The 26,084-nt window shown below is 47.4% G+C and overlaps 1 protein-coding gene and 1 long non-coding RNA gene across 8 annotated transcripts in view; one reads left to right on the top strand and one right to left on the bottom strand.

Annotated features, from left to right (window-relative positions):
• Positions 1 to 26,084, top strand: part of LOC139059268 (uncharacterized) — a 380,230-nt gene that overhangs the window by 131,742 nt on the left and 222,404 nt on the right. The window lies entirely within an intron of this gene.
• Positions 1 to 26,084, bottom strand: part of LOC139059264 (monocarboxylate transporter 14) — a 133,381-nt gene that overhangs the window by 6,301 nt on the left and 100,996 nt on the right. For 4 of the 7 annotated variants that reach the window (XM_070537445.1, XM_070537449.1, XM_070537447.1 and 1 more), the window contains exons 2-6: positions 14,109 to 14,309; positions 12,414 to 12,695; positions 11,112 to 11,255; positions 8,501 to 10,117; positions 2,666 to 2,791 (exon numbers count right to left, since the gene is read on the bottom strand). In XM_070537445.1, coding sequence (XP_070393546.1) covers positions 2,666 to 2,791; positions 8,501 to 10,117; positions 11,112 to 11,255; positions 12,414 to 12,695; positions 14,109 to 14,309 — 2,370 coding nt within the window. Of the gene's footprint in view, positions 1 to 2,665; positions 2,792 to 8,500; positions 10,118 to 11,111; positions 11,256 to 12,413; positions 12,696 to 14,108; positions 14,310 to 15,223; positions 15,244 to 18,746; positions 18,886 to 26,084 lie in introns of those variants that run through there. The other 3 variants (XM_070537448.1, XM_070537451.1, XM_070537446.1) reach the window with 3 other exon arrangements.

Raw genomic sequence — 26,084 nt, 5'->3', positions numbered from 1 at the left:
GGGGCCATGTACGCCACGTCGGCAAAGAATGATTTGCCCTGATCCCTCAGCAGCTGCTCCGAGCTATTTGAGAAGAGGTAGGAAAATTGCTCCGGGAGGGCGGCTGACACAGCGGCTTCGGTGTTAAGTTTCCCAAACTCTCCTTCAATGATAACCGTTGCGATCGGTAAACAGACACTCTCCTTCTCGGCCACTTGCCGTATCCTAACGCACTCTCCCGTAAAATCACTCGAGGAGACGAAAGACGGGTGAACAACGTCCATAGTTGCTGCAGAGTCCCGCAGTGCTCGGCACTTCTTGCCGTTTACCTTAATTTCCTGCACATAGGGCTCCAATAGACGTATGTTCTTGTGAGTTTCCTGTATCGTTGCAAAAGCAATTCTCTCTGGGCAGCTTGCAGCGATGTGCCCTTGCTTTTTGCAATTGTAGCAGGTTAACGGTTTACGTTTTTCAAAAGAACGCGTCATTTCGTTTCGCTGTTTCGGACCATCGTCATCATTCTGAGATGCATTCTGTCCATCCCTTACAGTTTCTTTGGGAAGGGACTCGTCTTCCCGAAACTCGCGACGCGTGATTTCCTTCCGTTCGTCGGGCTTCCCGTAAAACCCATCTCTTCTATCTGCTTTTTCTATGCGCACTGCCTTGCTGTGCAAGCTGCGGCGGGTGTAATACTCTTCCGCTAACTCTGCTGCCTTGTTTAGCTTAACATCCTTTAGCCTATCTTGCAGCCAGAGCCGGACATCCTCATCAATGCAACGGTAGAACTGCTCCAACGCGATGCATTCGACAATTTTGTCGCGGTCGTCGTAAACCTCTTCGCCCTTCAGCCATTCCACCAGGTCGGCTTTTAGAGGAAACGCGAAGTCAACGTTCGACTCCTTACCCTTTTTTGCATACCGGAACCTCTGCCGGAAAGCTTCGGGCGACAATTTGTACTTCCGCAGTAGCGCTTCCTTCACATCACTGTAGCTCTCAAACGCCTCTTTCGATAAGCAAGTTATTACGTCTGATGCCTCCCCAGGAAGCAACGCTAACAGATTCTGTGCCCAAAGGGATCGCTCAATGCTATTCCGTTCGCACACGTGCTCAAATTTCACGAGGTATTTGGCCATATCCTCTCCGACGACAAAGGGTGGAAGTTGATCGCGTATTCTTGGAACATTAGAAGTGAGACTAGGCGCCGGCGAGTTATTTCGGATCTCCAACTCTTTCATTTTAAGCTCGTGCTCACGTCGCTCCCTCTCTCTCCTTTCCTCCTTTTCCTCCTCGCGAAGTTCCTTTTCTCTCCTTTCCTGCTTTTCCTCCTCGCGGCGTTCCTTTTCTCTCCTTTCCTGCTCGCAACGTTCCTTCTCCTCCCTTTCCCGTCGTTCATTTTCCTTCCTCTCCTGCTCGCAACGTTCCTTCTCCTCCCTTTCCCGACGTTCATTGATATCCGCCCAGGCCTCTGCGGCTTCCTCAGCCGTTACGTCCCCAGTCCTCATGACCTCAAGGATCGCATTCTTTCTTTTGGTTGAGCCCAACTCAATGCCCAACTCCTCACAAATTTCGAGAAGTTCCTTCACCTTGTACTTCTCCATCGTTCACACTGTCCTCCTGCTGTTTACCCTTTTTGAATATACCTGCCGTACGCTACTATAACACTACTAGTAAGACATATGCAAGTATTTCACACACTGCCCTGTTTACCCCCTCAGCATCCCCTGGTTTTCAAAACACTCTTACTAGGCTTGAAACACACAAGGTTATCACAATGCAACACCAAATCCTTCCCTAAGCTACTATAACCTGTGTCAGAGAAAGTCTGGTGTTTGAGGTAAACTTCAGGCACTCACCGCGCCGAGGTAGCTGATGCCGGTCAATCCCACCGCTGCCACCAGTGTTACGACATCCAACCGGTGCCAGCAGTGTTACGAACTTTCACCGCTGCACCCCGATTACGGCTTTGTGGTCCCGTAGCGCTCGTCACCCGTTTCGTGACAGAGCGTTGGTAGCGAAGACTCCGAGCCTGGCGTCGATGAGAATAACAAAAGGGACTTTATACATTATATACAGGTTATCATACAGGACATGAACGGGTCGGCACTGGGGCCGAGTGCTCACAACAAACGCGACTGTTCCCGCACGACGGCGTCCGGCGAAAACGCGTGACACATCTCACCCCAGTCGGGAGCGACACTCTCTCCCGGTGGGACGGCGGATCCTGTCTTTCAGGCCGCGCGTTGCTGCTTTTATAATCCCCGAGGAACCATTGTCACTCAAACGGCCCAATACAAAGTCAGCACACGACGGTCGTCCGAGGGGTCCAACCAGCGACCGCGCTGGCCACCCGGTTCAAAGTTCGCGCGCGCGGTGACCTCCAGGCAAGGGAGGTGCGGCGCCGGGCTGTCTGGCACACACGGACACGTCCAAACATGCGGATCGTTGAGGCTTCTCCCGCAGGAGGACACCGCTGCCCGACGGCTCAGCATCTTGACTTGTGAAGGGAGAATTAGGGCGCTCGCAGGATAGATTCTGCATCTTGCAGATTCGGAATCCGGGCTTGTGGTAATGGCACAACAATACCCTGCCTTACTCGGATATTGTGTGTTGTTTCTTTTCGTTTGCGTGCATATTCTATTTTCGTGAATAGTCCGAATGTAAAAGTGAAGTTCAAAGGTATATTTACCTGCTAGAGGAGGTCCGACCATGCAAGCTGCTCCTCTGCACAGGCTGAGTAAGCCGAATGAGTTTGTCAGATTGTCCAGACCAAAGAGCTCCACAAGGATGATTGATGTGAGCAAAATATATGCAGCTGAAATAAAAAGAGGGATAAAAGCAGTAAGTTTTATGACAGTTGTTACAAATATCGTGCATCGTCAGCTGTTTGAGAGGTCAATCGCATTATGCTGCAATCCAGATACCTTAGTTTCATTGCTACGTGACTCAACATGCTTCTAACTACGCTCATGCTTTTTTACTACGCCCATTGTTTAATCTGCGTCATTCGTACTTTAGAAACCAGAATTGATACAACCTAGTCCAGTAGGGTTGCACTCGATTTCTCGGTAAGGCACACTACGGAACCGAATATAAACGTAGCCCAAACCATAAAGCGGATGTACAAGCCCATGAACAGCAGTGTCCTTGTTCGTTGTATTTTATTATTTTAATGCTACATTCAGTAAATACAATCGTGTACAGAGGCTATGCTTATAAAATTTCGGGCATATTAGCAGCGTGTACAAGGCATATTATCTTTCACAACAGGAAGACGGAAGCTCAGATGGACCACATGAATAAACAAATATCGACGTACTCCGATAGCGAACAAGAAGACATTGAGATTGAATTTGACGAAGAGGCAGATTCTTTCACTCTTGTGACATAAAAAAAAGGTTCGAAGGTATTCCTGTTGCATTCCGACCAATCGAAGAAATTAGAATGTAATATCAAATGTAAATGAAGAATGTAAACCCAAATGTTGTAGCCTCAGAAATCGTTGCGCTAGCAAAAGAAAAAGGTTACTTCTGAGTGAATAAAGACGGAAGTTTCTTAGTCATTCTGAGTTCGACGCCTCAGCCACGAGTTTGTTGTCGTGTGTATAGGTGGCTGGCTTACTAGTGAAGCCAATGTTGGCAAAATCAGAAATGTGCCTCTAGAATACACAGAACAATTAACAGAATATTTAAGAGAGCCAGGAGTGATATCAGCTAGACTCCAGACCTGTTGCATAGCTCAAGAAGATAGCACCGTAGGATCGCGCCCTGCGAGAAGTGTATTTTTTTTAATTTCGCTATGACCGACCAATCCCCTAGCGAGTGTACCTTGCCTAAACTAGTCATCCAGTCGAGGAACATCTGGGGCCAGCCAGACGCTGCTACAGCTGCCGGGGATTCGGTCACTTAGCGAAATACTGCCGAGGAACAAGGCGCTGCAAAATATGTGCAGAAGACCACCATCACGAAGACTGCAAGTCCATAAGACAACCTAAGTGCGCGAATTGCAAGGGGCCCCACATTACACCATTTTCTGGATACCCGCAGAATAAAGCGCGCTCTCTTCAATACCAACACGACATTATCTATAGTCGCACACAACGCGGTGCACCGGAACCAAACAAGAATACGATGAACCCAGTGCAACCACCTCGGCCACAAGCACCTAAGCATCAGGATACTGCTATTCAATGCGCAAAAGTCGCCATGGGACCGCAACATCGAGGACAAAGTTTTGGGACATCACCTAGCCAACATCAAGCTCGGAAGGAAGCACAGGAGGGATCTCGTCAGAAGAGCAACCACATGACTAACATGTACAAGAATACGAGCACACTGCAACCAGTAAGTGTGACGAAACAGGCGAACTCCTCTGCGTCTATTGCTGAACTTATCATGCGAATGTTGTTTTTTGTGCTTTAAAAGCCATACTTGCCGCGATTCTACAGGCTAACAAACCTCCCGGAAGTCGACGGCCATATTGTCGATTGAACAAGTGATATCGCAAAACATTACGTCAGCCACTGCGCAGGCGAGGCATGAATAATTATCAAAATGTCGCCATATTTCAGTGGAACGCGAATAGTCTTCGCTCTAAATGTGCGGATGTTGGAAAATCGGTGGCTCAGTTCTCCTTTCCAGTGTTTTACAGACGCGGGTGTAGACAACGCTCTTAGACTAGCTAACTACGTTATTTATACGTCTTCTGATCTTGAGGACTAAGCAGAGCGATGATCTGGATTCGAAGAGACCTGCCGTTTGCGTTATTAAGTGCCGCAGCGTCAGACATCCCAGAATTTGGAGCATGTGAAGTTCGGTCTGGTCGAATAAATATCACTATAGTCAGTGTTCATCTACAGCCTTCTACAAATATCACTTTCCACAATGACGCTCCTCTTTCCAAATACACAGATGTAATATTTTGCGGAGATTTCAATGCCCACCATGCCATGTGGGGAAGCGCCTACTGTGACCGTCGTGGAAATAAGCTAGAAAAGACAATTCAGAAGAGTGGTCTCTGTTGAATGACGGCTCAGAGACGTACCTACGGAGTTTTAATTACTCCAGCTGCCGGGACTTCACACTCTACTCAAACGATATTGCATGTGGAGCAACACGGAGAATAGACATTGAAACAAGGGGTAGCGATCATTTTCCTATTATAGTAGAGCATTATAGACTACGAGTTTCGACTTATCGGCGCTCTGCAAAGATAACAAATTGGCAGGCATTTCGATATTACAAGTTAAGCTGATGTGGTCAGTGATACAAACAGTCGATTATCCCTTATAGAAGCCAAATTAAGCCTTTGTTCAAAGTTTATTAAGATTCCCGAAGGTGAAGCTGGTGTAGACTCTGAATACAAAACGCTCAGAGCTTCAGAGCTCTAGCCTTAGTCTAGAAAGTACCCGAAACGACTGTTGCGAGTGCGGTCAGCTTATTACACGCCCAAGTGCAGCAATAAAAACACGTGAATACAATAACTCTGTCGAAGAAGTCAAAGCATCGATCAATAATTCTACCAGTAGCCATCATCATGACCTATATCAGCTGTTTTCATTGGAAGTATAAAAAACGCACTTGTATCGTGCCACCAGAGGACAACGGCTGGACCTGACGAGGTCACATATGCTGCCCCGAAAAACCTGAGCCCCGTAGTCACAAAAACTTTGTTAAAATTACTGAACGATGCGTGGATATCGGAATGTCTTCCTCCTTCCTGGAAAATTGAACGAATGGTTCCGATACTAAAACCGGAAAGAAACTCCTTTATCCCTAGAATATTGCCACCCTGTCAGTCTGACAAGTTGCCTTTGTAAACTTATGGAAAAGATAATAAACGCAAGGCTTCAGTGGTGGACAGAATGTAGCGACACACTACCCGAAAGTATGGCGGGCTTCCGCAAGCCCCGATGTACGACGGATGATATTTTAGATCTAGTTACATACGTAGATCATGAGAGGAACTGTGGAAGAATCACCATTGCAGTGTTTCTAGACATAAAGCGTGCATTTGACGCAGCCACCCACACTGACGCACTATATGGGTTAATTCAGTTGGGCATAGTTGGCCAACACTTAGATGGATTGCGGATGTTTTAAAGGACAGGAAAATCTTTATTGAAGCTGCTGAGGGCAAAAGCAGAGATCAGAAAGTGAATATGGCGTTCCGCAAGGTAGCGTACTAAGTCCATTTCTATTTCACTGTGTTATGGCTGAATTACTCCGTATCCTGCTTGCTACCTTGAATTATTCCGTTAATGCAGGCGACTTCTGCACATGGGCATCTGTCAAGCCGTTCAGCAAACTCTACAAGCTGGCCTAACAATAATTAATGATTTTTCGAAAAGCAGAGGTAGGATTATTTAACATCAGAAAACTGCTGTACTTCCTTTTACGAGTAAATGCCCCAAGAGATTTCAGCTCGTGCTAGACTCTCAGCGCCTGCAACTTGTGCGATAACGCAAGTTCTTGGGTATTATCATAGACAGACAGCTATCATGGGCTCCCCAAATAAAGCATTAGAGCAGAAAGTCAAGCCCCTAACCAACATTCTTCGTCGATTTGCTGGCGTGAAATGGGTTAGTTCAACCTCTTCCTTGTTACGCATTTACTCGGCGATCATTTGACAAAGACTAGCATACTCTGCTCCTGTGCTACATGCTGTGATACATATGTCTTGGCGTTTCGCGTGCATCTGCCAGTGCTTTGGTAGTTGCTGAGTCTCGCCAACTACCTTTTCATGTCCTAAGATTTACGGAAGCTTGTCACTTATTTCATTTGGTTACACAACGCGCTAATCATCCACTATGCCAAGAGCTTCAGGATAGAGTAGCTGCACGCATACATGAAGAAATATGGCGGTGCAACAACTTATTAGGGAGGGGGGCTGCTTATGAACACTGGCCTACTTCTGCAACTCATCTTATATGGCAACTATTAATTCCAGAAATAGTCACTTCAATTCCTGGAGTATGTCGCAGATGTGATATAGCCGTAGTGGCGATAAAGCAATTAACGTCATCACACCTTTACACTAAGTACGTAGATTGCATTCACATGTATACCGATGGACCACGCTGGAAACAAAGCTCTACATCAGCGTTTTATATACCTGCATACCAAGAGAAAAGAGCTTATAAGCTTTGCCAATTTACAGCGTCCACAACTGCAGAACCTTACGCAGTACTTTCTGTTTTACGTTATATATGTCAGCTGTCAGAACCACTTCGTTGGGTAATTCTGAGTGACTCACAAGCCTTATGGCTATGCTTAAATGAAATCAGCTTAAGAAAAGCAAACAGTACATTGGCATACGGAATACAGAACACATACACCATAGTGAAAGATCTACAACCCGACATAACTTTCCAGTGAATTTCAAGTCACTCTGAACTCATAGGGAAAACACAGGGAATCCGAGAGATGGAAACTCAAGACGATGAGCAAAACGTGGACAAGGTGAAAGCAGGAGCCTGCATTCATGCTCCTGCAGGAGCCTGCATCTGCTCCTCCATTCACCTTGTTCACGTTTTGCTCATCGTCTGAACTCATACGAAAGATAACAGCTATCACATGGCCCATGCAGCACATCAAGAGAGTGAATTATCACTACTTCCTCTAGCGGCGAGTGATGCGTGATGTCTATTGAACAAAATCCAAGAAAACTTGGTTCATAAATGATGCGCAGAACTCTAAACTATATAATATAGATACTGGAATGGAATTCAATATTCCGTTTAAAATTAGACGATCTATTGAAACAACACTTCATAGGCTTCGGCTAGGCACTGCCTATACTAAAGGCTTCTTGTATATGATAAGAAAAACTAACAGTGCTACGTGCTCATGCAAAGAGGCTGATGAAGACATAAGACACTTTTCTGAAAAGCTATTTGACTTGGATAGGGGACCACTATCTTTAGGAAACATTTTAGGTCCATAGCCAAAGAAAAGCTTCCAAACAACGCTACGCACGCCTGAGCACAATTTTCGGAGGAATCAAAAACATCACAAATATACTAAGTCCTGCAACAGTTATTGCTCGCATTGTTATTATTAGCAGGCACCTTTAATTGCATGTCCTTTGTATCTTCGTGTTCATGCAGCATTTGTATTTGTTATATTTAGAGTGCAGCATTCAAGATAGACCTAATTCGCAACTGCCCAACGTCTTCTGTGTGGACATCTTGGTGTTGCGAACATTTATGAGATGTGAACTCATGTGTTGCATGTGAAGACTTCGGTTTAGTGACTATTTATGCTATGTGAACTCTTATGTTGTACGAACAATTATTTATATTGGAGTATTAAGACTTATTACGTGAATGTTCGTTGACGTGTTTATTAGTCCAATTTTGTGATTGTTGGCACCTTTCTGACAATAACAATCACGTAAGAGACGAGGAGTAGCCAGCGCCACACGTAAGCACCAACCTCTCCTTAAATACATATAGCAAAAAATAAAGGCTGGTTGTGAATATCTGCAGAGCCAGATACGCTACTGTATGCAACGCAGCACTCACCGACAATTAACCCGAAGATCATGCACGTGGCCACGGTGGCAGAGTAAGAGTAGCAGAAGGGCAAAATGAACACAGCGATGCCGCTCAGGCAGAGTGAAAGGTTGTTGAGTAGTAAGCAGTTGATCTGGGGCAGGTCAGAGAGCCAGCCGAATATGAGACGTCCGATCATGTTCGTGATACCGATGAGCGAGAGAAGGAAGGCTGCCTTGTCCTTGTCGATGCCCTTGAGCACGGCGGAGTCGGCAATGTACATGAAAGGTATGCAGAAGCCCATCATGCCCACGATGTTGGAGACACAGACCAGAACGAAAGCTGGGTTCTTGAGCAATTCCATGTCTAACATGTCGGCGAGGGTGTCGCTCATGGAGGCCGGCAGACGCAGGCAGGGCGGGCAGAAGGAACCTGCCCCGGGCTTGCCATCTGGAAGATCCACGCCGCTGGCTGCAGGGATGGTGTCTGTCGCTGGGATGGTCAAGACGCTGGCGACGTAGGAACGAACGTCGCCCTGCGACTGACGGTACTCGGGGAGGTTGACTACACTTCCGCTGTAAAAGATGTCCTTGCGGTACATGGGCCGAGCAATGTCTTTCTTCTTGGCTTTCTGGATCTGGCGCGGCCCGCCGGCCACGGTCTCCTGCGATACGCGCTTCCAGACCTCGCCAGACGTAGCCAGCCGGCCATGCGGCCGGTTTGCTGCACCCGTGTACACGTAGCCGCTCGAAGACATGCGTGGAGACGAGCTGTTCCTACGCATCTCGGTTCCCATCGTGATGTTGGACAGACACAGTTTGGTGGCGCTTCTGGACGACATGATACCCTTGCGTTTGGCGATCTCCTGAATGGCCGACATGGCCGCTGGCACCGTCACCGTAGGACCACCATTCGGGACGTGGCCGTTCGGTGCTGTTTGGTTAACGGAAGCCTGGTTGTCTGGTTCGGAAGGAATCATCTGGGTTGTCTCCGTGGCTGTCTTCTCGTCGTCAACGACGGACTGCTGCAATGCATCTTTTTCAGGCTCTGCTGGCGCCGGGATTGCTTCCTTGAGCGGCGAAGCCTTCTTAGTGCCACCGTTCTCCTTTCCCGACTCCCCAGAATCGTCGTTTTGGTCTTCCTTTGAGCCCATACGGGACGGCCTGGCCTCCTGAATGGGGGACAGCGTGATGACAGGCGTGTCCATGGGAGACTTGCCCCACTGGTCGAGGTACAGGGTCGAGTGGACACCCGGCTCGGTGTTCAGAAGCAGCTTCTGCCTCTTCTCGATGGTCCCGTCCGCGTGCTGCACCAAGAAAAACTGGCTGTTGCAGAGCGAGTCCTGCCGCTGTCGCTCTTTTTCCTCCCAGATCCGCTGAAGAAGCGGCTTGGTGTGCGGGTTGTCCGACGCAAGGAGTGGCCGCATGAGCGCGCCAAACACGGCGCAGTTGAGCGACAGTCCGGCCAGGATCATGAGTGCCCCTTTCCAGTTGTAGATGGTGAGCAGGTACTGACAGAAAGGGGCGAACACGAACGCGCCCATGCCGGAGCCGCAGACGGCGATTCCTGTAGCCAGCGCGCGCTTCTTGGAGAAGTATTGGTTCACGCTCACGATGGCCGGTAGATAGATGAGACCGAAGCCGACACCTGCGAGTTGGATCGAAAGAGGGGAAAGCGGTCATGCGCTGTTTTTATTTTCGAAAGTTTCGAACACTGGTTGCGTACTTCCCATTACACGTTACTTTTGTTAGTTCTACAGGAACTCTCACTAAGCTTGCTACGGAAGACACAGAGTGGTGGCAGATAAACTGCATGCAGCACACCGTAAGTCAAATGACCTGCCTGGCCTCGAGGTGTTCCAGGTCGAGATGCTATTTTGTTAAGTCATACATTTTTAAGTGCAGCCGAATGTGAAGCGATTTCTTATAGGCAACAAAAGGATCTTGAGAATAGGCAGCCGAGGGTTGACTTCATGTGCACTTTTTCTATCTTTTTATGAACTTCTGGCATGCCTCTATAAATATCTGCTTCAAAATATAGCTAAATAAGTTTTTTAACTCGAAAATTATGGTTATGATCACTGATTGTGAGCTTTGGTGGGGTTAATGGTGGTTATTTTTGTGACATGTAACTATTTTTTACCTCATTTGCTTGAACACCACGAGCTATTGAAGGTTGTGGATTTTAGAGACGCATACGTAATGATCAAGCGTTTCTTTTCTTTTTCCTACGAGATAGCAAAGCTGTAAACAGTATCCTTTTACCGTCAGAAACTTAATTTAGCGTTTGTATCCATTCTATAGCCAGTTTTGTGAATACATCTGTATGACTTTCCTGCAAACCCGACAGTGCAAGAAAGCATAAGAACTCGACGTTTTCTTACCAGCCATCCAACCAAATGTGACCATTAGGCTGCCCACGTCTTGTACGATTGTGCTGATTTTAGAGACGCATACGTAATGATCAAGCGTTTCTTTTCTTTTTCCTACGAGATAGCAAAGCTGTAAACAGTATCCTTTTACCGTCAGAAACTTAATTTAGCGTTTGTATCCATTCTATAGCCAGTTTTGTGAATACATCTGTATGACTTTCCTGCAAACCCGACAGTGCAAGAAAGCATAAGAACTCGACGTTTTCTTACCAGCCATCAAACCAAATGTGACCATTAGGCTGCCCACGTCTTGTACGATTGTGCTGAGCAAGAACGCGATGCAGGCCACCACGCTCCCGCCGATGCACACCGCCCGACAACCGTACCGATTTGTCAAGGCACTCACCAATGGGCCTAGAATTGCAAAAAAGAGGGGAAAAAGGAAACAGAACGACGTTCAGCATATAAATACATGCACTTAGCTTAACGCAGTCACATTTTGACGAAAGAAGCCTACGAAAACAATACAGCTCGGAAAGACCTTCGCGAGTAGGCAAAAGTAACTTAGTTATTCTAGACGTAGTGCAGCATTTGGGTAGCCACCGCTACAGTCGTAATACTTGACGACAATCCCACAAGAGGCATCACATCCCCGCCAGTTTGTTCAACCTATCGCAAGTCCAGGCGATATAACAAGATGTAGAGTATGAATGTGGCCCTTTAAAGCTGCCCTTGTATCCGCATCTTCATTGGCTGCTGGGTCTGTTTGTAAGTTAGTGAGCAAATCACTACTTCTTACGTGTTTCAGCGTTGCAACCTGCCTGTGAGGCGTTCGCCTGCTTCGCTCTAAACATCAAGTGAAATAATCCCTGGTACGCTAACTTATTCATTGACGCGATGTAACTCCTCCAATGGGTCGCCGACCGAGATAATTCCAGCGGACTGAGCCACACTTTACAAAAGTTCCGAATTTGGATATACAAATATTCACACTAGTTTTGCGAAGCTCCATAATTCTAAAAGTTATGTCTTAATACAACTGGCACTAAAGGTGCGTGCAGGCCAGTCGGGACTGTTTCTTGCGTAGTTAAATTTTTCGGCCCCTGCGACATAAAACCTTATACGAAATTTCACGCATCGCCCGTCGTGGACCCTTGCCATTGTTTCACCATAGCTTAAGTGGGTAAATATGTTTAAATTATTAGTTGGGTATAGAGGATAAAGGCAAGCTGGATAAATTTTCAAGAAGCACTATCGTGACGCGAACTGCCGACCTTCACTTAAGCTTGTGAGTTGTACGCATCCAGGGCACTTCTGTTCTTGCTCAAAGCTACATGGCTTAACTGGGCAGTGTAAGTAAGTGTACGTGTGTGTTCGTTTGTGCCAATTTCTCGTGCATGTGTGCGGTCGCAAATTCACTGCGTGTGCCATTTCGTCTTTCACCTTACACCTGGCGCCGCATTACAAGCAGCCAGCAAGATTAACGCCAGTAGCTTCTCATTAAAGCCAGCGTCTCTCCACCACTGTTAATGTCCAAACTGCAGAGGGAAAACGGAACAGAATGCTACGCACCGGCGCTCAGGTAACACCCCGAGAGCAATGATCCAACCCAGGCGACGGTTCCTTTGGGTGCCTTGAAGTGGTCCACGAATTCGGGGAAAAAGATTCCAAAGGTGTACGCGATGCCGTCGACCACCATGTTGCACAGGAACGAGGCGGCAACGATCATCCAGCCCCAGCCACCGTCCGGAGGCTCCGGGATGGCCGCGTAGAATTCCTCCGGGTCCAGGGCTCCGTCATCTACTTCTTCGTCTCCGCCCGCCGCCGAAGCCGTCATCATGGCAATTGCCGCTGCTGCCAAGGAAAACGAACATCACCGTGTCAACTGTTGCTACGTTTGCGGTGGTTTCTGATGGACCGCTTGTGTTGTTAGGTTGGTCGACAACTCGCAGGTCAATTTTGTTGTGCGATTTGTTTCACTGGAATGGTTGCAATTTCTTTTTTTTTTTTAAAGAATAACGTACAGTCTGTGGCACAGAGTTCCATTGCAAGCCTTTCTTGGTGCACTTCCCCGGTCCTAACTTTTCTAAATGCTGAACCAGTTGTCGCTTTTACGGTCGAAGGCCTGCTCTGTAACTACCATGCTTAGACGAAGTGTGTTTTAGAGAAATATTTTTGAATGAGGATTGCGATGGTAAGCGGTCCGTAAAATGAAGTGTTGCTAAGTTCTTTGTTCGTAAACAAAATACCAGATTGATCACACATGACTGAGTGATGAAGGCTCGGGTGCAAGCGTGCGCACCTTAACTATATATGCCCTTCGTTGTTCTCATCACATTATTGCTGTTGCTTCGCACCAAAGAGAAGCCAACCGCAACCGGTCCTCGTTGCAGACATTGTTTTACATACTGCCTCGCCCAACCACAACCGCTTTCTGTCCATCATCACGGAACCTCACTTGCTAATCAGTGCCATGCTTAGAACTTCCATCCCTACATCCCCGTTTGATCGTCATATTCTCAACCGTAAACCTCAACTAGCTGATCCGCGTGCCTGCTCGTCTGATCGTCGTTATGCACGCCGACAAACAACCGTCGAAGCAGTTGCACACGGGGGCTAGATCTAGCGCACTAGTGAAAGCTAGGACACAGCTGAGAGTAATCGGTTAGGAGTACGGCACCTGGAATAATAATTATATCCCCATTGTCACTTTCAAAGTACAATTTCAATAATTACGTGTATCCTGGCTTCTTATTATTCCTCTCACCATCAAACGCATATTTGGTAGAACTAACGCATTCAGTTTTTCGGCTTTACCTAGAGCCGATAATCTTCTAGATGTCGTTGTTTGTATTATAAACCGAAAACTGTTCCGTTAGCATCTCTATGCACATTTGGCACGCAGGCACAATGGTACGCAAATGACACAAATGCAGTTCTTTTGCCGCCAATAGTTACTGCTCTTTGTCCCTGTTCTGTTACTGTTCATGCTCACGATGCATGTTGTAATTTGATTCCCCCAGCATCCAATGCTCCCACAGAAGAATAGCTGTCAGTCGGTCGCGCTGGTAAACGTTCATGATGGAAAAGCGCTGCGAAAACAGAGACTTTGGAAGCGCTTTGGTCCAGTGTTCTTCCTAAGTCTCCCTTTTCGCAGCACCTTTCCCTCGTGCTCCGACACAATCCTGCGATTACGTATAATTCAGCGAGTAAATCAATAATTGACGACGTGACGCTGCAATCGCCGGCCGGACAGCCCCACCGTACCTGATGGCGGTACCCCTGGCGGTAGGGCGGGCCCGTTGTCCGTGGGCGAAGGCAGGCCGCTGGGCGGGCCGTGCTGTGCCGCCGCCGCTGCCACCGTGGCGATGGTGGCCGCCGATCCGAGGCCAGCGACGCTGCTGGCCAGGGAGGGGCTCGACTGGAGCTGGCATAGGGTCTTCGAGTCCAGCTCCTTGGACATAGACTCTGCGCAAGCAAGGGGAAGGCGTTAGCGATCATGCTGGGTGACGTCCTTGCGGGAACGTGAAAAAGTAACTGCACACTGCGCGCGGATGGTAACGACGCAGTGATCTGTATTTTTTTTTCTTTTTGCAATGCGCGCAGCTCTCCGCATACCATGGATATATCTTCCGAGCCACGAAATTTACAGATTTCGTTTGCAGAAAACGCAGACAGGTCGGCCTTTCCTGGTGCGTTCTAGCCAGCTGTTTTCAATTGAGGAAGAGGGAAGGGGAATAAAAATACATGGGTTGGGTGATTATGAGGCGAGTGGAACGAGTGGATGCGTTTTCTACATTACACAGTGGCACCACTTATTTCGCATGTCCAGACTTCTGGCATCGCACCGCGTGACATACGAATAAAGTTTGAGGTACGGCTCAGACCATTGCCGCGTTGTACTTTCTCTGGCTTCCTGGCGTCTAATTACCCCAGCCTTGAACGACAATTAGAAATTATTATTCCTATTTCGCATTTATACCACCCTCATACCAATAAGCTTTCGTCGGTTTCGACATATGTTAGCCCTTTCAGTAAGATCAGTACAGGTAGACAGAAATAGAGAGAATGAGCTGCGTCGAGTAACTTCTCGCGTGATTTCATACTCGTGCATTCAAATATGACGACAGTTAAAGATTTCGGGACATGGCATATTAACGAAGTTATCACATTGTGTTGCATCACATGTGCATAGCTTGGAGAGACAGTGATTTGTGCGCGCTTCTGGTGATTTTTACCGTTAAATGTGTACGTATTTACCATCATTCCAAAAGAGCAGGCACCCTGAGCGAAAATCTGCATTACCACTTTGATTGATTCATCGATCAATTGACTGACTGATTCTCGCTTGTTAGATCACCTGTTTGATCAAAGTCACGTACCTTCGAAAGCGCAGCACAGTTACGCTGTTGCTGCCGGCAACGCCGGTGCAAAACTAAACGAGTGCCGATAAGCAAAGCCCAGAGCGCAAGGCCAACGCGATCGCTTGTCGAGGGAGCCCCCTTGTAACGCAAAAGAAAAGAGAGAGCGAGATACAGAAAGTAATCAGGAGAGAACAGAAGAGAGTGAGTGCTATTTATCACTTGCATCATAAGCGCATTTATAAGTGTTCTTGTAGAGCTCGCGTGCAAGACGCTTGATTGTTCCGTTGCTTCGTTTTTTCGTCCTCTATGGCAGGCCGCAGGAGAGTGCATAGGTAAGTGAGCGCTATCGAAGTGAGCACAGTTCATCAGGGATAAGTGGAACGTGTGTAATGCCCTTTGCAAGAGCTTTCGAGAGGAAACGAGCAGCACGACGGCGTGCGATGCAGAACGGTTCGCTCCGGTTTGGGCCGAGCTGCGTACCGCGCCTCAGGTGACTCGAACGGTAGTGGACACGTGTCGGTCGCTCCACTCGGAGAAGGAGCGAGATAACGTTGTTATTCAAGAGCATGTAATCTCGGGTGACCGCCTTTACGCAGAATTTTTTTTTCTGCCTGCAGCAGCAGTAACCTGCGGGTAAGCTAAGTAATCGACGACTCTTGAATTACATCTCTCTCTCTCTCTCTCTCTCTCTCTCTCTCTCGATCTCCCAATAACTCTTTATTTCATGAGCATTAGAGTTTTGTGATGACCAGTGAACGATGTGCTACAGGAGAGCGCACGATGTTTTCTTAAGTGGAATCCTTATCTCAAGCCAGCTCTTCTCGCACTCAAACAGATATGAAAAGCACAAGTTCTTGGCATTGGGAAACTGCTCTGCCCATTAGGATGAAATCGGTTACAGTTGAAACAGCGAGTGAAGTTCGCTGATTGATGCCGCAGAGCGGTTACTTGATTACAAGAACTTAAAATGCAAGCCCAACACTTAAAGACCACTACTCCTCCACCACGCATACTATAGCGTCTAAAGCTGACAAAGAGGACATTATGACACGTGACTTCGGAGTGTGCCGCAATAAAGGACCTTAGGGAAACTAGCGTAAACAAGTTAAGAATGACGCATAAAGTACGTTTTAAAGTGATTGTCTTGTTTAATTTGTGGATCAGGTTCCTTCTACTCTACCTCGTAAAATCTTTTGTTTTTCGTTTTCTTTTCCGGGGCTCTAACCAATATGTTCACTTCAGCAGTCTCACGATTTTCTTCAATAGGGGGGGGGGGGGGGAAGGGCAAATAAAGGTTACTCTCGCACTCATCACTATGACATTGGTTTCTTGTATATGTAATCAACTTGATTCAATATAGCGTAAGCGATTGCACAATTAGAGTGTATTTGAGTTTACAATTTATTTTATTTGAATGCGAAAATCAGAGTTGTGCCGGAGCCAAAGCACCCGCAAGCAGTGACAGAGAACGGCTATACTATTCCCAAAGTTAAGAAATGTGATAAAGATCTTTATCTTGAGAACCGTTTGTAAATGATGTGCTGCAGCAGTGTTCACAAGACGAAAACTTATCAGAATTTCTGCAATCTGTCATTACTAAATGAAATCATTGCTAGAGAGGTCAACATGTTTTAGGTTGTTTGCGTACCGCGCTAGCACTCATTTAGCACTCCACAGAGATTCAGAGTTAAGCTTGAAACGGGTCCTTGTAACGAACGAATGAGCATCCTCATATAAAAATTGCAGCGTTCATGATCGTTTAGATAATACCGACATACTGCCAGAATGTCACTCGGCTTTAAGGCTTAGCGCTTATAACCCAATAGATCACTCAGTAGGTCGCAAAAGCTAATAAAGATTGAAATTTTCATTTCAGGCTACGTGCCGGGTTGTCGCGAGAATTTAGCTTTCGGGTATGTCCCGCAATCACGCCTGTTTTTTTTTTCTTAGTGGCCGACTGTGTTTGCGGATGGATTCACATTCTCCGCTAAATTGCCTTCATTATGAAACTCCTTTAAGTAGGCGCCCGTTGACGGACATTACAGCGGCGGAAAGTTAAGTGAGCGTTGATACCATGCGAATTTTTACATAGCCGTCTGTATCAAGCAATAACGTGTTTCGATGCTGAGCAAATGTCATCAAATGGCATTCTAATACCAACGAAACATTCGCGTGTAGTTAGTCGGCGTGTACGTAAATTTGCGTTGTGATACATTATGAACATCAGCGCCGCCTAATATCTGCCATTTGATCGCCTTATTTACCAGATGCGTAAATTATGCCATGACGTTACATTCTCTTGCGAATTCTGCATTGTGATGACTCGTTCGCTTGTGTTGCGCTTGTCAGTAAAGTTATTGTTCCTGAATATTTGTCGATACACTGCTCGGTGACGCCGATAGCAGTGATTCAGCATCACTGACAGCTGCGACGGTCACCTGCATTTGAGTCACTAAGATATGTGGGTAATAATTTGTTGCATAAGATTACGAACGTAAGGTATCGGCCTGCAAGTCCTGTTTGTAGAAGAATCGACAAAATGGCGAAAGAAGACTGCTGAGACAGAGGACGGGCTCAAGCCAAATTGGCATAAGAAGACAAACCAGACACATAGTTGAGGACATAAACCGAATACAATAATAATGTATGTGTTTCCTGTATATAAGAATGACGTTAGGTTAGAATTTGGACAACGTAGGCTGGTCGGCTAGCGGTGGCATACGGCTTCATTAATAAACGATAATAATAATAATTACGATAAAAATGACGAAGACGAAGCGCAAACTAAAAATGAAGAAATCATTCCCAAGATTGATTCTACGTATACTAGGAAAGGTATGAATAAGTAGCCGAGTTACGGCGAAGCGTTATACTGCGATATATAGAGTGTCTAAATGTGTGTCGGTTCCAGCATATACACACAGCCGTTTAGTTACAACTTGCGCCCGATCCGTCTGAACTGTGTCCGGTGCACGAGAAATCATCATGCTTGAGTAATTCTTCACCAGTTCGCTGCCGTGTATAGGCAAGAGGCAACACACAGCAGTAGCGCGCCAGAAGTGTCGCCCGTGTACCAGCGCAACGCAAGGGAAGCACGTGCAGGGAAGAGCTGCGAAAGAAGTATGTTCTGCGCGGTGTTCCTTGTCTCGCAGCGATACACGTGGTCACGGCGTGAGTGGGAATTGGTGCCCAAAGTATACGCAGAATATCAGGTCGGAGTTCAGGCAGATGCCTTCACGAAAACAAACCATTCCTGGCAAACATCACGTACGGCATGGTCGCTGCAGTGCGCAGCTAATTACGCAGGCGAAATCAATGCCACCGCCGTAACTGCTGACTCGTCGCAAATGGCCGTACTCGCGGCGTTATGCGCGCGATTATGACGCCACGGGCTCGCCTCTCGGCTGGGGAGACCGCATCACTAACGGCTCTCAATATGCGCAGCTTCGCGTGCGCCGAAACAAAGGGGAACCCCGCTTTGGCGCGTTCAGACACGTCAATAAGATCACACCCCGCGATAACAGGAAAAAGAATAGTTCACCGAGCCGCTTCCTGGGTTCCGTCGCGAACTTCATCCCGAGCGAGTCGGTGGGGCAGGCAGCGCGTGCGACGGCGTCGGCGGCAGCAGCAGCGCACCGCACGCGGCAACCGCACCGAGCGAAACACCCTTCTCTCGCCGATCGCCGGCCGAAAAGAGCCGTGCGACCGGCGCGGAGGAGACCTTATACTTCGTCGCTTCTCCGGCATTCCTCGGCGATAAGATACGGCGGAAGCGCATCTCATTGCGTGTTACGTTCGAGCAAGCCGCAGCCCTCCGCACGAGTCCTCCACACGTTAGTCTCTCGGAGAGACCAAGTTCTCGGTGCGCGGCTATAGGCGCTCGTTTGCTCGTATACCCATTCTCGCGAAGACGATGACAGCGCGAAAGCTCAACACCGTCGTTCACTTCATAAAGGCGGTAGGCACAATTATGGGGATAGGGTTTCGACACTGCGCATCTGGAAGGTGGTCACTGGGAACAACCGACGCGATTGCTATTTCTACGTGCGTATTCATTTGCTCGAAGATCATGAAATTGCAAGATGCTGCTGTTCGGTGCGATGCCCGTCTATTCCTTCGCTCACGCTTTGTGGTGGCCCTTCGTTTTGCTTTGACCACTGAGACAGTTGAACATTGTCACTAGAGCCTCGGCGTGACTGCAAACGTTTGTAGTAAAGTATTTGGATATCCCTTAATTCTATTGATTTTCCTGATCACGTTCAACTGCAAACGAGGTATTAGCCTGTGGACCGGCCTACAACAGCCTTCGTGAACGTCCCGATCACTTCTGTTATTCCCTCGCCGTCTTCATTCAACCTTCGTTATTCAGGCTAGTTTAGCGACACGGATAATTCTATGCCACTTGCCGTCCCGCCACTTTGTCCTCGTTTATAGGATTTCATATCGCTGCTTTAATCGTTGCTTAAAACACGAGTCGTAGAATTCAATTCGTTTTAGCGTAACGAACATAGAGCGACGTTTTATAAACAACGCCAGACTCTCCGGTGCGCCTTGAATAGACTAGACGATCGACCATTTACAGAAGCAAATGTCTTTGGAGCCCAACCTCACTGCTCATCAGCTCCGATAGCCGCTCGAACTCTTCTACAGTTTCCCGAAAGAGACCGACTTGAGTGCCCCACATTATATACGCTGCACCTGGCTTAGCGCATGTGAAAGTGTGATTGAGACTCGTGTCTTCTCTCTTCCTTTCACTCCGCCATTCCCATCCTTACTTGTAGGGTAGCAAACTGGACAAAGTCTAGTTGACCTCCCTTCTTTTCCTTCCGTCTCTCACTTATGCCGATTAGGCAGGACGAAGCGCTAAACGTTCGCGAATCGACTGCATCTGGGTGTTCGAGAAGCTTCGAAACCCTGAGAGTTACTCTCTCCTTATCTCTCGTGCGTTTCTCTGGCCGTATAGCTGTTATCGACGCATTCATTTTTCCTACGTTTCTCTTTTACCTTGTTGGGCACCGACCACGCAGTTCGAACCCTTCGTCCAGAGTGAAGCAGTGGGATGTCTGGAGCCGTCGTACGTAAATGTACGGCTGCTCCCTGGTGCGATGTTGGCATGAGCTCCTCGTGGCGTGCGACCACAAATAAAAAGAAGTAGGTGCCGCATGCTTAATCTAATCTTAAAATACATTTCTACGCTTTTTCTCCGCTACTCGAAGACTTGCCGGCCCTAAACGCCGAATACTGCCAAATCACCACGTGCCTTGATGTGAAATATTGAGGATGTACTCCCGTGTCTTCCTGATCCATAAGAACACTCTTGTCTGCTTGCTACCGCAAAAGCACGGTGGAGTTTTTCCGTCTGCTTCTCCTCGTATTGCCATTTTGTGCTATTCGAGGCTACCCACGTGTGAACTATTTTCGCGATCTTCGCAAAGGAACTTATGCAATCACTCGTTTTAGTGCAGCGAAAGATAGGCAATCTTGAGGAACACTATAATACGGGTGACGAATTGGACTGAGGCGCTAACAAGTGCACAAGAGTCCCTTTATCAGCAGTGCATGAGGGAGCCGGGGCATCGACCTCCGCAACCCGAACAAGGTGGTCGCCTTGAAATTTTGAACAACGCATTGCAATGCAGAGAGAGATACTGAGAGAGGTAAAGAAAAGACGGGCAGGTTAACCAGAGATTATCTCCGGTTGGCTGCCCTCTACCGGGGGAGAATCAAAGGGATGCAGATTACGGAAATTGTGAGGACGTATGAAATTGATCATGCTTGATCATTAGCAGGTCGTACCTTAAGCCATGAACACTATACACAGTTTTTTATGGGCGCCACCGTATTGCTACGCAGTGGCGCCATCTATGGGCAGTGGGCATGCTGGCTTGGGCGAGCGGTCCGTTTTTCATGGCAGGTATGGCGATAGTTTCTGGTGTTTGTTTGCGCGCTCGCGCGGTCTGTTTAGCATGACGTGCGTCTTCTACGCGCAAAACAGTTCTCTGAGACGTACTGAAGTGGTTTAAGTCGGTATGACCGGACTTTGTGCTGGCATTCAGGCGGATGGAGCAGGCATTGCGATGTGCGCGCGCATATATTTGAAGCTACAATCAGCCTCGGAGGTCAATTGTGTATTTATGAATGTTCCATCCAATAATGTGACCTTATTGCAGTATTTTCCTCTGGTTCTAAGCTGCGGTTTAGGAGAAATTAAACATACGCGACAATCGTAACAGCATGGGTACCGTTACGCTATACGATAGGAGCTGCGCTGTTATACTTTGAGAAGCGATCGAACTGTTCGCTGCAGGCTACATTGCGTTACTACTTGGTTCGATGGATGAGGTTTCCACCCATGAATAAGATAGTTTTGGCTAGTAATAGCAGCATACCTTAGTCTGAATTAAGCCTGTCCAGCAAAGCGACCGTTTACGAACTGCGCGAGCGTCCTAAGCAGTGGTAAGTGCTGGATTACAGATATCTTTGTTCTATATAGCTCATAGTCCAAGCATACGGCATCAGCGGTTATATATCGTTATATATATAAATATATATATATATCAATGGTTATAATAATAAATGTGCGGTGTGACTATGGGAGGTCGTATTGCGGCGTTAGCCCGTTTTCTCTTGCTTTTTTGAGAAAGAGGATGATAACGAATTTATTGGTGCGTGTGTGTGTGTTCGTTCCATTCTCTACGACGCACTCACACGTATTACGGAAAGCTTGTTCTCAAAAATAGTCATCGCATTCTTTTTATGCGATCCCTCTCATATATTATGGCTATATACAGACCAAAAAGGCAATGCCGAAGCACACAGCTTATATATGTATCATGCTGGTTCACTAACCGCAGTGATCGCTGTTTTGAGCAGCGCCATCGGCCTCATGCAGGAAGGCTAGCGTAGGCATATAGTAATTTCAAGCCTACTAGACTTGAGATGCGTGAGAACGATGCCTGTGTATACACAAATATTTGCTAGCGCCTGCCACTTAGATGTTTCGTGGTTGCCTTAGGTTGGCCGTGCACGAACATGCGCTCTTATGTTTTATGTTTTACTCCTATACGCCAAGTGATCAGACAGTGAGCTCATTTACCATTTAATGCTGGTAATAAAGAGACACCGGTTTCCTTTTTTGAATTAAAACCGATATAAGCAAAATAGTTCACAACATATACACACACCGCGACTGATAATGCGCGTACACCGCGGATGATTATGCGCGTCAGATTTTTGCGCCCCCAAGGCATATTTCTGCCTACTGTAGTAACCGATGCACCGAAAGGCTTCCCTGACGACCTTATATGAACGAACATTGCGTAAATTTCACAAAGTACGATCTAAAGCATTCCGAAATCGTTCCACGGCACGCGACAGCAATACTTGCAAGCAGCGCCGCGCCGGATCGCCCAAGCCAGAAAGGAGGGAAGGCTCGACGCGCGCCCTATCCTCCCAGCCAGATGAAAAGGTCTACACCCGGCCACAACTTTCTGTGGCAGCGCGGCGAAAACTATTAAGCCGAAGCACACACCTTTTTTTTTTTTTGCTGTGCTTTTGCATGTAATCCATTAATGTAAGCAACTGGAAGCTCCATAGCGTGGAAGAAATCGTACCCATTATTATCTTAATTTATTTGTTTAAGATTTATTTCATAACAAATAAGAAGCTTGCTGAGGAAAACGATTTCCGTTACTTGCTGTTTTTAGTTTTGGCTATCTGGTGTTCACGTATGGTTTTCCTGGTCCTGTAAACTGCCAACAAAACATCGGCACTAGTAGTAACACAGGGTGCGCGTAGGTTAGGCTGTGCTGGCCACAGAAAGTTGTCGTCGGGTGTAGGCGTTTCCGGGGGTTCTCTCTCCCAGTGACCAGTGTTAATTTAATAGCGCTTCAATTCTGGGGTTTGGACGTACCAAAAACACGATCTCATTATGAGGCTCACTGTTCCAGTGACCAACGTGCAACTTAGATTAAGGAATCTTATATAAGAATCGGCTTATTGAACACGGCACGAGACGCTTGGCATCTTTCGGGGTTTTGCTGAAGGCTGTGGCGCATCTCTGATCTTAACTCCGACTCAAGCACTAAGTTACGAGAGTTTATTCCTTGGTCCACGGGAAAATTGCTTGCCTTCCAGTCAAGCGCAGCGGCTGGTGCTCTTCATTCTTTGCGAGACACTACATTTTCATGGGGAACCGAAGATGTTCACATATTCACGCATGTCAGTCGCGCTTAAGTATAAGCACAAAGTACATGAGTATCGGCGCTACGGTTATGCGTATATGCGTGTGCCTATGGTTTCATCTTCAATACCTCTCATGAGGAGATTGTTTGGTTTGAAATAGCGTAAGTATATCAAGCTAGGACATTGTATCTATCTCGGTAACGGTCCCACCTCTCGCTTAGAAACACCAGGTAAATCTGCGTTACGTACTCGGATGCTTCATTGTCGTAATGCTGGCATGAGGCGTCGTATCTCTTTAACGTGTTCCCGTCTAAAATGTTTGCAGGGTTCAACGCTATGAACGCAGCGAGTTTAGCAAACGGTTATGCGTCGTGACTGGACATAACAGCGACAGTGGTGTCGAGCTCTACAATTCTAGTGAACCATAAGTAAAAGCCGAAGCCACACGGTGGCGTAATTCCTATTTGGCATCACCGTGGCGTGCGCCGAGCGAACAAGCAAGTTTGTCGAGGGCTGTATACCCGGAACGCGACGAGTAGTGCCAAGACAGCGAGAAAACAGGCAGAAACTCAGTCGCTTCGTAGCTAAAGTGCTTTCTAGTGCGACCTCGTTTCTTAATTACGACCGCCCTTGCTCACAGTCGGCGGAATGCTTTCTGAGTTTGCCCAGCAAGCGTTCACCATCGAGCACGTTATTCAGGTCATCGGGCTCAAGGGTGTTTCTCTTCTTTTAGATGAACCCGGGGGCGTATCTCACAATTGTGTGCTACTTTCTCTCAAAGATGCAATGCCAACAAGATCGCTGCTTCACGCCTACAGTATACGTTCCTCAAACCTAAGTGTTTCGTGAAACGTGAAACTAGGTTTGTGGATTTGCAAACTCCAATATAGTACTGCTAATCTGCTAAACGTGAGTGACGCTAAAAAGCAGCAATTACTATATATATATATATGCTTCCTAACGGCTAAGATGAGCTGCACTTTATCGACTAGGCCATCATATCACCGCGGTCAACGGCATACTCCGCACGGAGTGTCACTAGCATATATGCACAATGTGTGGAGTATACCATAAGGTGTAGTGCATGCGGAATACACCATGCTGCATGCGTAGCATTTGTACTTCATATATGTATACATGCAAAGAAGGAGACTCCAGTGGACGGATATTTACCGCTACATGTGGAGGTAGGTGAAAGGTGCGAATGCATACTAAGGGTAAATATGAATGTCGTGCCGTGGACACAATGCCTGTCCTGCCGATAATACAAAGCCAACAATATTCTACGTTCCCACGTGGTTTCTCTGACAAAAAGATTTCCTGATGCTCCTTGCCATCTATGACACGACGAGAGCCTGCGTATTAAGCGCAACATAGCCCGATGCAGACCAGATACCCAATCTCACTCGTCCAAAGGCTAATACGTTATACCTTCTGATGATAACCATGTCCCGCTTACTTTTATTTGCTAGTCGGCGCTGCCGCAGCGAGATGACGCAGGAGTCTACCGACCACGCTTAACCATAGGAGCGGATGAGAAGAAGAAGAACAAAACTGAATATGGCTTCTCTCGCCTTTGCGGGGCACACCTTTTTTCTTGGGGAACGTCGCTACAAACATGGACAGGGTAATTGCGCCGAGATAGGGTGCGTCTGTTTTTGGCATCGCGTGTCGCTGTCGTTTCCGTCTATTCTCGCCCGGGATTAGTGATGCCTGCGGTGCCCCGAAGGCCAATTCCCCCGCTCCACTCCAAGCGATACGCTGTCACTCTGGGGAGTAGCCATTCAGAAGCTGTTTGCCAAGAAAGAGAGCAGCGCAGATTTTCTGAATTTCGTAAAGGCCTCGAACACTTTCGCGGGGTATCCAATGCTTCGTTCTTTTCATCAGTAACCGCGAGAAGCGGTTTGAAAGCAACAAGGCCTGGTTTTAATTCATATGCCCACAGTCACTGAGTGAGAGTGAGTGAGTGAGTGAGTGAGTGAGCGAGCGAGCGAGCGAGGAGCGCGCATCTGTGTGCGTGTGTGTGTGTGTGCGTGTGTGTGTGTGTGTGCGTGTTTGTTTGTTTGTGTGTGTGTGTGTGAGAGAGAGAGAGAGAGGTTATCATGAACCAGCAGTTTACGGGGAGCTTTTTGCGTTTTCATGTATGTGACATGCTGTACACCGGAGGGTTCGCTTCAGTGCAATATGCAATGTCAAGATACACAGCGGTTCGGCATATTTGCGATGAGTACGTGGGCATACTTCAACAAAACTGAACCTCCAATCTTCCATCAGCTCCGGCAGTGACATGTCCGTCTCAGCGTCCGTCTTCGTCTATTCTTGAACCTCCCTTTCCCTTCAAATAACTGGCGGCGTAAACACGTTACTAAACGAGTCGAGCGATATTAAGCGGCGCGAAGCTGTTGATGACGTCACGCGACGAGATATGAATCGTGGAAGCTGCAAATTACCTCCTCCTCATGTCGCATGCTATCCGCGTAGTCCGATGAAAAACAGAAGAATATAGATAAAAAAGAACGAGGAAAGCAATTTCCGGCCGCCCTCTACGGCGATAGGGACTCGGTCGTTCCGGCGGATGCATACTTGTTCCCTGTTGCAGCCCGGCATTACAGGCGAAAGGAGAAAACGGCGAGCGCTCTCTCGACGTAAGGTTACAGCCGCGCACGGCAGAATTCAACAGTCATGACTTCGTTAG

This window comes from Dermacentor albipictus, chromosome 4 (genome assembly GCF_038994185.2).
Source record: "Dermacentor albipictus isolate Rhodes 1998 colony chromosome 4, USDA_Dalb.pri_finalv2, whole genome shotgun sequence".
Classification (NCBI taxonomy): domain Eukaryota; kingdom Metazoa; phylum Arthropoda; class Arachnida; order Ixodida; family Ixodidae; genus Dermacentor; species Dermacentor albipictus.
The sequence above is the reverse complement of the archived record's forward strand: the minus strand, read 5'-3'. Positions and strand labels throughout refer to the sequence as shown.